At 48.5% G+C, this 14,659-nt stretch overlaps 1 protein-coding gene across 4 annotated transcripts in view; it reads right to left on the bottom strand.

Moving 5' to 3' along the window:
- Positions 1-7,730: 7,730 nt before the first annotated feature.
- Positions 7,731-14,659, bottom strand: part of PAX5 (paired box 5) — a 188,117-nt gene continuing 181,188 nt past the window's right edge. For all 4 annotated transcript variants that reach the window (XM_019729111.3, XM_019729113.3, XM_019729118.3 and 1 more), the window contains one exon: positions 7,731-14,654. In XM_019729111.3, the coding sequence (XP_019584670.1) occupies positions 14,578-14,654 (77 nt within the window). In that variant the 3' untranslated portion in view covers positions 7,731-14,577. The remainder of the gene's footprint in view (positions 14,655-14,659) is intronic.

The following is a 14,659-nucleotide window of genomic DNA, read 5'->3' as shown; positions in this document are numbered from 1 at the left end:
TGCTGAATTCAGTTTGCTAATGTTTTGTTGAGGATTTTTGCATCTATTTTCATGAAAGATATCGGCCCATAGTTTTCTTTTTTTGTAATGTTTTTGTCTGGCTTTGGAATCAGTGTAATGGTGGCTTAATAGAAGGAGCTTGGAAGCCTTCCCGCCTCTTGAATTTTTTGGAATTGTTTGAGAAGGATAGAGGTTAATTCTTTGAATGTTTGGTAGGATTCACCTGTGAATTTGTTTGTTGGGACTTCTTTGATCATTGGTTTGATTTCATTAGTAGTAATCAGTCAGTTCAGATATCCTGTTTCTTTTTGATCTAGCCTTGGAAGATTGTATGCTTCTAGCAATTTATCCATTTCTTCTAGATTGTCTAATTTGTTGGCGCATAATTGTTCATAGTATTTTTTTAAATAACTTTTTATATTTCTGTGGTATACATTGTCACTTCTCCTCTTTCATTTCTGATTTTATTTATTTGGTTCCTCTCTCTGTTTTTGATGAGCCTCATTAAAAGCTTATCAATTTTGTATATTTTTTTCAAAGAACCAGCTCTTGGTTTCATTATAGATCTTTTTTAAAGAAGTCACCTGAGTAGGTGAGGCCTACCAGGATACTCCCCTTTTTGATTAACTTAATATCAACTGATTAGGGACTTTAATTACACCTGCAGAATCTCTTCCCCTTTACTGTAATGTGGTAATTCCATATAGCTCCCGTTCCTGACTCCAACACCCAGTTCCTGGATGTAAGAGACTTGGATTCGTCTCTTCTCCTAACCCTAGCCACCCCCCAGGCCCCACAAAAGGCTGTCCACCCCAGAGCCTTCAGCTTTCAGATGACCTCTCGCCAGGGAGAGGAGGCTCTTTGGGGCAGCGTTCCAGCAGGACAGGGTAAAGATGGTGTTCCTCAATGGTACCCCCACAGCCCACAAGGCTCACCACTATCTTTGCCTGTTCTTCCCCTTCTTCAGTAAACACTGAGAAGTTAATCACATCTGCTGGCCAAGATGTGATACCCACAGAGGGAGTGACATTCCAATCCTCCCTTCTTGAAGAGACCTCCAAACTTCCAAGGGTTTCTCTTAAAGCCGTCTTCCCTTGGCTTTGGAAGGAGGAAGCAGCAGCTCTGCCCACAGGACTCTTGAACATGCATTTTCCCCAAGCTGACCACCTCTTCCTCTCTCAGTTGTCTCACATTTGTGGTGGTGGGGTGAATGGGGGGTAGAACTGGGTGGTCAAGCCCATTCTCTGAATTGTCACCTCTCAGCACTGCCAGATGACTGGACCCAACTTTTAGATGCTTCAACTTTTGGGCCTTGGCCGTGCAATTCTGGGACAACAGGAAAAAATTCTACTAAGCATCAGTACCCGAGAGATAATTAGTACTCAGTAAATGCTAATGAGTATTATTGCTCACAACTCAAACCAAAGAGTCCTGTATTGAGGGGCAGGGAAGAAGATGAGAGTGCACCAGGAGCACAGCTGCTCATGATAAGCTGTGGGACTCCTTCAATTCTTCCAGGCCAAGAATATACTTATTCTCTAAGCCTGGTGACAGCTTGAGTTCGACCAAGTGTAGGGCAAAGATGAGGAGCAGGGCATGCTCATGCCACTCTTTTGATTCAGCTTATTTCTCCTTCACTGCCCCAGAGTTGGTAGGAAAGACCTGAATAAAGCTAAGATTGAAATTCTCTGGAATTCACAGTATCATGAAGATACAGCTGTCCCCAGACGCATTTCCTCCTCTTCAGCACACAATTAGACTACATTTCTCAGCCTCCCTTGCAGTTGAATGAGGGCACGGGACCAGGTTCTGGCCAATAGAATGTGAGTGGAAATGATATTTGCCACTTCCCACCCTGCCCATGAAAACTTCACAAGACGTGATCTTCCATGCTCTTTCCTTTTCTGCAGATGTATTGCAGACAAACAAGGTAAACTTTGAGGTCACATGTTGAAGAGGGCAGAACCAAAAGATAAAAGGAGCCTGGAGCCCTGCGTGTGGTAGGCTGTCTGCCTACCAGGAACGCCCACATGTAACAGTTGTGTGAGCGAAAAACAGACTTCTGTTGTGTTAAGACATTGAAGTTATAGGGTATGTTTGTTACATCAGCTGGCATCACCTTAACCAATACACAAGTTCACATAGTAAATGAGGAAATGAGTCTGTACCCACATTGTCCATGCTTTAAGAACTTCTAGGACTTCCAGGAGTTTATTTGCCATGCTCTATAAAGCATGCACAATATTTTAATTCCACTTCACAGAAAGGTTTTCTTTCCAATCCCTCTTCAGGGGCCTTCCCTATTAAAAAGGCCCACTTTTAGAAACTACTACTTAGCATTTTGGGAACTTGTTATCCTATTCAGCAGAGTCTAAGTCAGGAGGCTTTGAACTCGGACAATTACTGCTCTTGATTAACAACAAGAACTGATGAGTTGGCCTTTCCAGTGTGCTAAGCAAACTCAGCCAAGCAGAAAATATCACTGAAGGGGAAACAACGGGAAGTGATTTTCTTGGTTACATTACGAGCCGTCGCGATATTTACACATGTTTGTGGATAATGTGGGAACCTCTGCTGCTTGTGTGCCCTTCCAGATGACACGGTCGGGCTGAAAACGCCATGTTTCCTACTTGACCTGGGCTTTCAATGTCGTTCTGTGACTGCAGGCAGCCAGCCTAGTGGAAAAACCACAGATCTTGGAGTGGGCAGGCCCAGGTGCAGGATCTCCACTCCTTTGGAGTACCTGCTCCTCCAGGCACCCCTGGGGCTAGCACCCAAGCCTAGGGACACCTGGCAGCTTTGGCCTCACACTGCCAGACAGCTCAGCAGCAGCATAGAGTGGTGTCCATTTCTTTGGACCCTTGCCAGAACTGGGTATTTTTAAAAAAGATATTTTGTGAAATCGAGTCATGTTGTGGGACGGGACATTTACTAATATTCAGTATGTCTTTATTTGTGAATGATCTATGCATGTCCTTTATTCATGTCTCTACTGGAGATAGTAGTATTTTTCATATAATTGCATACAAAATTTTTATAATTTAGGGACTTTATATATAATGGCACCTATTCACATTTTGTTAGTTTATTTTTCCAAGTTATTTGTCTTTTTTTGTTGTTGTTGAATCTTTTTATACATACAAAAGTAAAAAAAAAAAAAAAAATTAAGTAGTCAAAAAAATTTTTTTTCCTTTGAGACTTTTCCATTTTTTGGAGGAACCTACAAAGTCTACAAAGTCACATTTCATATTGAGGTTTGAGGTATATCCATCTATAACTTCACTAGTTTTATTTGAAAAATTTTAAAGTAATTGTTTAATCCACCAGGGACTTAGTTGAATGTAAGGTGAGGCTCTTCCTGGGGGCTACACTGGGAGTTGAGATTGGGGAGAAAGAGCTCCCAGCTTGTGGGGGATTTGGACAGACAGGGGCAGATGTCCCTGGGAAGTGGTGGCATTGGACAGGCCAAGGCAGAGTTAATGTGTGAAGGGCAGATTCAGGCTGGGCTTGAATCCTCAGACGATGGTATCTTTTTATCCTCAGATGATGTTGTAGACTGAATTGTGCCCGTCCCCCCCCCCCCCAATACACACACGTTTATATGTTGGAATCCTAACCCCAGTACCTCAAAATGTCACTGTATTTGGAGATAGCATTTTTTAAAGAAGTAATTAAGTTACAATGAGATCATTAAGGTGGGCCCTTATGGCTGGTGTCTTTATAAGAAGAGGAGATTAGATAAGTACAGAGGAAAGTCCATGTGAAGACAAAGAGAGAAGACAGCCAGCCACTTATCAGCCAGGCAAAGAGCCTTCAGAAGAACCTAATTTTGCTGACACCTTGATCTTGGACTTCTAGTTTCCAGAATTGTGAGAAAATAAATTTCTGTTGTTTAAGCCACCCATTCTGTGCTATGTTATTATGGCAGCCCTAGCAGACTAATACAGGTGGGATCTCAGGTAAATGCCCCAGAGCTGGTCTGAAGTGAGGCTTGCAAAGGCTCCCATCAGTCTGCTGGTGAGGCCAAGTCAAGACAGCAATGCTAATTTTTAAAAATTATTTTCAAAGTGTGTATAATGCATGCTCGTTGAAGAAAAATCTGGATATACAGAGCAGTAAAAGAAATAAGATCAGGGCAGATGGGTGGCTCAGTTGGTTAGAGCGCAACCTCTGGGCAACAGGGCTGTTGGTTCAATTCCCAGATGGGCCAGCGAGCTGTGCCCTCCACAACTAGAATGATGTCAATGAGCTGCCGCTGAGCTCCAGGGTGGCCTGATGGCTCAGCTGGTTGGAGTGTGGGCTCTCAACCACAGGGTTACTGGTTCAACTCCCTCAAGGGTTGGTGGGCTGCACGCCCCCTGCAATGAACAACAGCAACTGGACCTGGAGCTGAGCTGCGCCCTCCACAACTAAGATTGAAAGGACAACAACTTGACTTGGATGGAGCTGATGAGTCCTGGGAAAAACACACTACTGTTCCCCAATAAAAAGTCCTGCAATAAAAAGTCCTGGAAATACACACTGTTCCCCAATAAAGTCCTGTTCCCCTTCCCCAATAAAATCTTAGGAAAAAAAAAAAAAAAAAAAGAACTTTCCAGATTAAAAAAAAGCTAAAGGAGTTCATCACCACCAAACCAGTCTTACAAGAAGTGTTTAAAAAAAGAAAAAAAGAAAAAGAAAAGAACAGAAGATCACCTGGGGTGCTAATGCCCCCAATAGTCCAAACTCACAGTGGTTGTGTGTCCTGCAGAGGGGGCCTCCTCTTGATTTGCTCGCAGTGATGGCAACCCCCTTCTCCTTGGGGTGTGCTGACCACATGTCTCTCCCAGAGACAGCTGTGTGGCATGTGTTGGAGCAGACAGAATCGTTTTCTTACCCCATCACCATATAGCAGGCCAGCAGGTCCAGCAGCTGCCAGATCCGTGGAGCTGGAACTCCATATCCTCCCACCCCCTCTACATCCTCCAAGGTGGATCTTCAGCGTCTGTTTGTACTCACACTGCCCCCTCCTCCTTGAGCAGCCCATTTGCTAGGAAATGATTTGAGCCCAGGCTGCCCTCCCCTTTGACCCAGAGCCCAGGTTAGCGCTTATCTTTGATCCAGTGGCACCCACAGAGCCTCAGAAGGGGGTTTGGGGGAAAGGCCACAGTGCCTGATTACCTCAGAGGTAAATCATCTAGTGTCTCCTCCCAACACACTCCTTTTCTCACCCCTGGGGCTTTGTACACACCGTTCCTTCTGCCTGGAATGCCTTTCCTTCCTACTTTCTCTAAAATTTCCTGATGGAATTCTGCCTATCCTTCTTGGCTCAGCTCAAAAGCCACCTCTTGCAGGAAGCCTTCCCTTGATCACCCCACCCCTAAATGAATGGAATTCCCCCTCTGAGCGCATACGTCCTTGTCTGCCTGACCTGTAGGTGGCGCTGGTCATGCATCGCCTGGAATTAAAATATGCACATCACCTGCCCCAGATGGCAGGCTCCTTGTTTTTTCATTTCTGCATTCCAGCCTTGTCTTGATCCGTTCAGGCTGCTATAACAAAAATACTACAAAATTGGGGGAGGGGGTTGTTAAACAACAAACATTTATTTCTCATAGTTCTGGAGGCTGAAAATTCTGAGATCAAAGCACTGGCAGATTCTGTGTCTGGAGAGAGCCTGTTTCCTATGTTCTCACATGGTAGAAGGGGTGAGAGAGCTCTCCAGAGTCTCTTTTATGAGGGCACTAATCCAATTCATGAGGGCTTCACCCTCATGACCTAAACATCTCCCAAGGCCCCACCTCCCAATACTGTCATACTGGGGATTCAGTTTCAATATGCGAATTCTGGGGGGACACAAACATTTAATCAATAGCAACCTTCCTCCTGCATCTAGCACTAAGCCTGGCTCAGAGGAGGGTCCAACTAGAGTTTGACCTTTGGATGTAGAATTTTGACTTCCTTATAGCAGGGAACATATCTTGGCAAAACTCACATTTGTTATTTAGAAAAACTCCCACAATGCATACCATTTGTTCCTCAGAATATCTTCGAAGCAAATATTGATGATTTATACCCATGATGCAGTAATTGCCAGAGATGGAGTAGGCGGTTTATACCCATGATATAGACAAAGGAACCAAGGCTTACATCAGTAAACTGACCATCAAGAGCTAGAGCTGAGACTCCCAGCCAAGGCTCTTAGGAGTTCTTAGGAGTCTTTATGCATCTGCCATTTTCACAGCGCTGGTGCAGTCCATTCCCCCGTGAGTCACCTCTGTACCCATCACCTAGCATGAGACCTGGCTCCAGTGGGAATATGAAGAGTGAATGGGCCTGAGGCTAAAGCCTCCTGTGGCTGACCTTAGGTGTTCCCCTCGGCGTCTCTGTGATGGTCACTGTGGGCAAAGGTGATGCTGGAGGCTGCCCACACATCTTCAGGGTTGGCATTTCCACCCTCTACCAGAGGACTTGCCCATGGCCTCCATTCTGCTGTGGTGTGGGGGCTGCACACGCCCTGGTTACTGGGGCCCATATCCAAGGAGGGCAGGCGTGAGTCCTCTGTCCCAGGAGAACCAGAGACAAGGGCTGCAACTTCAGGGGTGGAGGTACTTGCTCGTCTCAGCAGTTCCTGTAGGTTCAGAGTTCAATTCTCAGTTCCAAAACGCTGCCGCTTCTCTTTGAAGTGTGTGCCTCTAAGTCACCAGCACTGGGAAGACCGGTGCGTGGCCCGGGCTCCACCGTGGCAGCATCTCTCTCTCTGTCCCTCAGGAATCACCTTCGTCACCATCCATTGCCTAAATGAATGGAGGCCGTGCAGCCGGCTTTATTAAATATGAATGAGTTGCAGCCCATGGCCCCCACGCGGTCACTTGCCTACTCCATCTCTGGCAATTACTGCATCGCACACACTGTGCCAAGGGGCGCAGCAGTCCCTGCCTGCCCTTGCAGACTGACACTGCCCAATAGGGGCAGGGCTCGGGTATGCAGCTGTTCTGCTCCTGCTAGAAAGCCATCTCTGAGCTCCCAAGCAGCCAAAAGCCTCAGCTCTGAAGACATAGTGACAGGGCACCTCCCACAGAAGGACTATGGATCATTGAGTTCTGAGCTCTGGCCAGATATGGCCTGTGGCTTTGGATCCCAAACACAAGTTCTCCTGGAATGAGTGGTTTCGGAGCTCTGTCTGCATGTTAGAAGCATGTGGGGGCACCCAGTTTTAAGACCCAGCCTGGATTAACGTGGAGAGCACGTGTGCATGTACATACTAGTGCTGAGCACATATTTGACGTGTATGAATCCTCACAGAAGCCCCCTGGGTTGTAAGCTTCAGGTTACTTGGGTCCTTCTTAGCCCTGCTCACTGCTGTGTCCCCAGTGTTGCAGACAGAGTAGATACTCAGCCACTATTAGTTGAATAAATGAATGAATGAGATGGATGTTACTGACCATTTTAGAGCTAACGAAGCTAAGGTCACAGAACGCAGCCAACATTCCGCAGCCAGTGAGTATCAGAGCCAGGAGTCACATCCAGGCTGGGGGCTCAACCACGGCTCCATTCAGCCAAGCCTGATGGTAGCTAGCCTGGAGCCACTCCAGGGCACAGGCCAACACCACAGCACACCATTTTAGTTGCATGGATTTGTTTTGACCCAGGTTCATCAGGAGAGCCAGTAACCCCCACAACCCCATGTGGCTTTGGCAAAGTTGCCAAAGACCATCTGTGAAGTGGTAAAAACAAATGAGCTCAAACTCTTTTTCTGAACTTAAAAAATTACTTTTATTTTAGGAACCAATAAAATTATGGCAAATATTTACAAATAATTATTTCACATAAAGGTTACATAAAATCAATTCTTCACAATTAACAGTCACTCATGGAAAGACACATTGAGACTACGCCAATCTTATTGCAAGTTCCTCCAACTAATCTAAAATAAAAGTGTTGCTGTCAACAATTTAACTTAGAATAAAGCCACAAACTCCAGATTTGACAAGAAAAAAAAAGAGTTAAAAAATTAAACCAAAATCCCACCCCCGTTTTTTTCCCCAATCCCACCCCCAGCCCCTGCCCTCCTCCCAACAAAAGAAAAATATGTCCGACATCTTTGGCAAATTGGCACTGCTGTAATTACATTCAAATATTATTACACACAAAAGCAACACACGTCACTAAGGGGAAAAAAAACCACCAATATTTCCAATCATTTTCTACTAGAAAAAAAGAATACAAAACATACACATTTTTAAGAAGCAATTTTTTTTTAATCTGTTGGAGACAGATCATCTCCCACTTTCAAAGGCAATTCAATTGTTATTTTTGTTGTTGGTTTTTTTGTATTTTTTTTTTGTATTTTTTTTTTTTTTTTACAAGTAAGCGTCTATGCAGGCATCACAAACTTTGGCGGATACAGAAGATATGTATAGTTATTTGACGGTGGAAGGTGAGTCCCTAAGACAAAGCCAACTGTCTGAAAGAATGAAAGCAAAATCCATGTGTCTTCCTGGCAAAGAGTTCCATTTGCAAAGTAATCTGAATTTCTACAAATACTCAATGTCCAAAGGCCACTAGAGGGTGAAAAACCAGGGCAGCATCTTCCAGCAAGGATCAGGGCAAAATCCGAATCAGATTTCCACCCTCAGCTTGAACTTGGAGTCCCAGCAACGGGGACCAAGCAGTGGGGCCCTCAGTGCCCACGAATCCACACTGTGCTGGCGGTTTGGGGCCAGGGGCTGGGCTGCCTCTTCCTGAGCCCAGGACAGGCTGCTCCCAGGTGTGCTCACCTTCTCTGACCAAAGGTGAGGAGAGCAGGCAAGAACTGGCATGAGGAGACTCAGCGTTTTCTCTGAGTTTCAAGTACGTGTGAGGTGTGGGGGTGTGTGCACGTGTGTGTGAACACACTGTCATATACGAGTATTGAGAGGAAGGCCAGATTTGGAGGCTTGGAGCTTTGCAGGGCGTTTCAAATAAACTCAGGACTTATTTATTTTCTTTTTAGCTTTATAGCAATTAATTGGCTATTGATTGGTTGGAATGTTCAACTCTCCATTTCCTCAAATACAATAAAATAGTTTCATTAAAATGTGTTCATGCTTGAAAATAGGGGAGCCATTAAATGGTTTCCTTTCTGTTCCACTCCAGGGGAAGTGCACCATTTGTAAATCAAAAATCCATCATCCAAAATCACTTGTTCTTAATGGTGCTTTTGGAGAAGATCAGGGATGTGGTCACAAGCATTGCGATTTGGGAGAGAAGGGTAGCTGGGTGGCCATAGTCACAAGGTGGGGTGAACCCAGGGTTGGGGTGGGTGAGACTATAGCGTGGCCTCCTCCAGCCAGGTCTTAGTGTTGGGGAGGGGGCTCATAACCCCCAATGCGCCCCACCCCATGCTGTTCCCCATGCTTCCTCCCTCCACTATGCTCAGAGCTGCCCAAAGCTGAAGGACAGATTTCTTCCCTCTCTTTCCTGCCCACAGGCCAAACACACTACCTGAGACCAGCTCCATTTTAGAATTCACTGAGATTCCTTCAATAACTAGATAAACAGCTGCATTTTCTCCTTGAGCCTCTCAGGGGTCTAATGTGGCAAGAAGAATATCAAGACTCACTGAATGGTGGCAATGTTTACCCCCAACTTGGAGATGGGCTAAATGGGACCGTTGGGAACACATGGACTGAAACTCTGAGGTCCCCTTTGACCCTGGGGGCTGCAGGAACAGGACCTGAGCACTGAGAAGTTACCGGAGATGAAAGGAAGAATAGTGCCTGCCTGCTCCCAGCAAGCAGCTGTGTCACAGAAGTGTAGTCCCCTTGTCAGGAGAGCAGGCGGGCAAGGGACTTGCTTCTGTCTTGGCCCCTGGGGACCTGGCCACCACTCTGGAGGCACAGCCGCGAGCTGACAGTGGGGAAGTGCAGATCAACACTGTGGCTCCACCATGAATATGCAAGAGGGAGTCCTGAGGTGTGGGGGTGGCAGGGGACCAGGGGCTGAAGGGGCTGCCAGGAGGTGGGGCAGACTGCCAGCTAGGAGTCATGGCCTGACTGTCCAACTTTCCAAGAATGTATTTTGTTACCTTTTAAGAAATGCACTTGCCTTGGAAGCTCTCCGAGGCCAAAAGAACTAAAGGAATAAATTCTCCAGGACCACTGGTGTGCGTCCCTGGAAACCATCAGAGGCAGGCTCCTCGATGGATGATGAGGCCAAGGCCGCAGAGCTGGCTTCTTAGCAGGGCCACTGGGGAGGTGGTCCAGCCCAGTGTGGGGGGATCCACCCACTCCAGCCTGGGCCTGACCTATCCAGGGGCCTGGACTTTTCTCTATCCTCGGGCAGCTGTGTCTCAGACATATCTTGTTTCCAGGTATTTGTCAGGAGTGTTTGGTTTGTTTTTAAGATTTGCTCCCCATGGTTTGGAGCTAAATCCTAGCTGAGATGTCATCCAGAAAAGGGTGGCTGGTGCCAGGGACTGTGCAAGGCAGGGCAGTCTCTCTAGGGATATGACTTCTCACGTGCCCTGTGGTCACATCTGGAGTTCTTCCCTGCACATGTGAAAGGTCCCAGCAGCACTGAACTACCCTCAAAGCCAAACATCCCCCTACCCCACCACCTCCGACATTCAGCCTCACCCACTTTCAAAGCCAAAATGGTCTGCAGGAGCCCAGGATGGCGAGGGAGGAGGGCAGGGATTGGGGGCTGGGCAACCTGACACTCATCAATCTGGGCTCCCATCTCTCCCAAATCTGCAATGAAGGGCAAGGAGACAAAGAAGAAAGGGGACATTGGACAAAGGCTGGAGGTCACAAGCTGGTGGCCAGTGGCCTATAGACATATTTTTGGGGGGCTGACAGAGCATTTTAAAAGCTTTCGCATTTGAATGCTATTGGAAGGGGCAAGCACTCTGGATTTTGGGTCCCACCACCCATACGGCCTTGTGCGCTGCCTGAATGGCTAGGTTACTTCACCGGGCCTGGGAAGTAGTTAATTCAGGGCCCTTGACATTGTGACCTATGGGTACCCTATTGGCCCCGATGGCCCTGCTCAGGAACTCCTGCATATTGTCACAGCCAGGCTTGGAGTCTGATCCACGGCAGAAAGGATAAAGAAAAGAGTGATGAGATATCTCATGACACTGGAGCCCTAGACCCTGGGAGTCAGAGCTGGGCCCACATCCAAGCCCTGTCAGGGCTTGCAATGTGGTGTTAGACAAGCTCCAATCCCCTCTGAGCTTCAGGGCACAGCAGGAAAGGAGTCTGGATGAGTCAGAAGCATTGGTGTAAATCTGGGCAGACTTTGCAGGTTTCCGTGTTAATGAGAATCAAGTTGGACCAGCAAAGCCACCAACACCCAGGCTCTCCATCAGGCCTCCCTTTTCTTTCTTTCCTCATTGTGGGTCTGGGGGAGTTTCTAGGGGGTTGAAAGGTATCTCTAAGCCATACTCTCCCATTACAGGAGCATGGTTCTGTGGAGAGAATGGGGCCTGGAGATCTAAGGATTCACTTCATCTCTATCTTGCCCTGTGAGATCCAAATCTCAATTTTCCCCATCTGTAAAATGGGCATTGTGATTGCCCCAGGGGATGGTCAAGGATTGCAAAGCACCATATGAACATCAGTTATGAAAGGGCTAACCCTAACTAAGGCGCCTTGGGAAAAGAATGTTGGGTTTGATATGTCATCAGTTTTATCTAGACTGGAGCTAGATTAGTGGTATGACAATTTTTCATAGAACCCACAATGTCCTTTTCAAAAAGTCAAAGCCAGAACCTGGGGCTGAAGGCCTGTGGAGGAACGCCCCAGGCCTCCTGCCACGATGCTGGTGAAGGTCCTGGCCTTGCGTTTTCTACTCAGAATTCTCTGGCATCAACAGCTTGTGTCCTGTGGAAGCCTCCCCTCCAAGCTCCCAGGCAGCTGCACCAGGCAGCGTGGGAACTCAGTGGGTGAGAACAGGTATGAGTGTGAGAATACGTGTATGCATCTTGTGCTCTTGTGCTTCTGCCCAGCAGCCCAGTAATCCAGTGGCTGTCTAATAAATTCAAATGCAATCTGAGGACCAGTGGAGCCTCAGGAGAGTGAGGAAAAACATGGAGGGAGCTCATCACAGGGCTGAAGAGGGCGAGGCTGGGTAGAGGGCCGTGCATGGGGCCATGTGGGCTTCACTGAGGAAGGATGGTATGCGCCTTAGGCAGCTGGTTCAGGGAAGGCTGACCTCCCAAGAGCCTGACACCACAGGAGGGACCAGGATTCAAGGATTGGGTACAAGAGGGCTACGCTGCAGACCCCTGACCCCACCCACCACTTACTTCCTGTGGAAGGGAGGGAGGGGTCAGATAATACCTTCTCCTACCTTGCCTGGCAGACAGAGGCTGGAGCCAGTTTATCCTGGCTCCCAGATACCCTCTCATCAGGTTCGGCGGAACGGGGTGTGGGGGTGTGGGGGTGTGGGGGTGTGCCTGTGCTCACCAGTTCCACCTTCACCCTGGGGGACTGGGCTTCCTCAGCAGTTCTAACAGTCCCAGGACACCCCATCTGGGGCAGTGGGCCTAGAACCGTCTCCTGCTGCCCTCACTGTCTACTTCTCTCCCCAGGGATGGGAGGACCACCATATGCCAGGGGTCAGGGACAGAGTCCCAGACCCACCTCTGTCACTCATTGCCTGGGGACTCCACTTTGCTGAGCCTGTTTCCTCTTCTGTCCCACCACCTTGCAGAGGTCTTATGGGGAAAACACTTGGTGGTGGCCAGGAAAGGTCTGCTCTGTCTCCCTGCGTGGTCCTGGGCTTCTCCCAGCTGGGCCTCAGTTTCTCCTGAGGGGAGCTATGCTAGGTCTTCCTCAAGGCTCATTCCAATCTCTCTGGGTGTTCTTGTTTCCCACTTGGTCTGAATCTTAGCGGGACTCAGATGCCCAGCCCTATGTGCTTGCTCAGCAGTGGAGGGCCTGATCCAGCTCCCTGGGAGAGAGGAAGGAAAGAGAGAGCTGTTGGGCGATCCTGCAGGTGGCCATGCTGTGCCAAGGCAACCAAGGCTCAGAGAAGTGAAGGGTCTTGTCTGAGGTCCCACAGCAATGCAGAGGTGCAGCCAGGACAAGACCTCTCAAGGCCAATCACCTCAAGTGCGGGCTCAAGTGCAAGCTCTCTGCCACCCTGGTGACATGCAGACACCAGGAACATGGTCACATGAGATGGCAAAATCCACTATCATCACTATAATTCAGCCCAGATTTGGACAGAGCCTCTTCCTGGATGTTCTGAGTTGGCAAGAGAGACTATGCAAGGAATTGAGGCCCCAGGCAAAGAGATCGTGGCCACTGGACCCCCATCTCAAGACCACACCCCATTCACCACCAGCTCCTCAGTGCCTGTCCTGTCCCTTTTCCAGGAGGCCTTCCTCTGTCCTCCAAATCCTCCTAGGTGGCTCTCCCCAACCCTCCCACACCCTTTCCCAGCTCCCGCGGCCCTTGTCCATGGCCCTGACCATCACAGTCCCTTGTACCACCAGGTGGACATGTCCCCCCATGCAAGCACCTTCATTCCCAGCTGCATGCTAGGCTCCACAAGGACGGCTGACCGCTGTAGATGTGTGTGGTTCTCGGTGCAGGCAAAGTCCTTTTTGTTAATCACTGTCTACATGGCAGGGACAGGTTTGCCCAGAATCCACTCACTGGGGTCCTGGAGGAGGGGGCAGTGTCCATGGTGGACGTCCAAAGTGATCAGAGCCTGGGAACGCCCAGTTAGATCGGTGGTTCCAGGGGCTGAGGTGCCTCACGCACCACCTAGGACCATGATCTTCTGGGTCCCACTCAGCCCTAATGTTCAGTTAGGTGCAATCAGCACCTCGGACAACGGTAACTTAGGGATCTGCCAGACGGTTCTTCGATTCCTTTGATATATATAGAAAAGAGCTGTTCGCACTGCACTGAGCCCAGGGAAATGGAGGCAGGAAGCCAGTGTGTCTCCCCAAAGTGTGTTTCTCTTGGGGAGGAGTGGAGCATAACCAGCTCGGTTAAGTTATTAAAGAAGTAGCAACGAGCAGGAGCCTGGGTCCCCAAGGTGGGCACCCTCAGTCTCACAGACAGCTCCGAGCCCACTCTATGAGGGCATCCAGGGCAGAGGGGTTGCTTTGTGCACAAGTCTAAGACAACCTGTGATACTTTGGGACTGTTGAACCTATATTAGGTGGGGAGTCTGCTCAGTTGGACCCTTGGTCCCACAAAAAAGCAAAAAGGTGTTTACATAAGTGCTGTTGAAGTGACATTAACAAGCTCTCCTTGCCAGGCCTGGGGCAGGAAGATGGGCAGATGGTCAGGCAGGCTGGGCTGGGACTGCAGTTTTCTGCAGAACAGTTGTTGGTTTGTGGAGAAACTGTCACTGTTGGGAGAAGCTCATCGATTGATTCTTAGAAATGGACAGTTGTCTAGAGGTCCAGCAGCCCTACCATAGAACACCAGAGTCCCTGGCAGGAAAAAGGGGGGGATGGAATTTCAGGTGAGTGGGGGGGGTTGCTGGGGGTGGGCTTGTTGGGCCCCTCTGGCTATCTTTGGAGGGGGCTGGGAGGCTATCACCCTCAGTGATATAAGTCATAAGTGCTTGGCTTCTGCCTGGCTCCGAAGGTCAGTGACGGTCGTAGGCAGTGGCCGCTGCTGGTGGGGCAGCTCCTCGGGCAGCAGCGCTGTAATAGTACGAGGAGCCTGGA

Source organism: Rhinolophus sinicus, chromosome 16, assembly GCF_057876585.1.
Source record: "Rhinolophus sinicus isolate RSI-liver-muscle chromosome 16, RSI-T2T, whole genome shotgun sequence".
NCBI classification, from domain to species: domain Eukaryota; kingdom Metazoa; phylum Chordata; class Mammalia; order Chiroptera; family Rhinolophidae; genus Rhinolophus; species Rhinolophus sinicus.
This window is presented reverse-complemented; position numbering and strand designations above follow the sequence as displayed.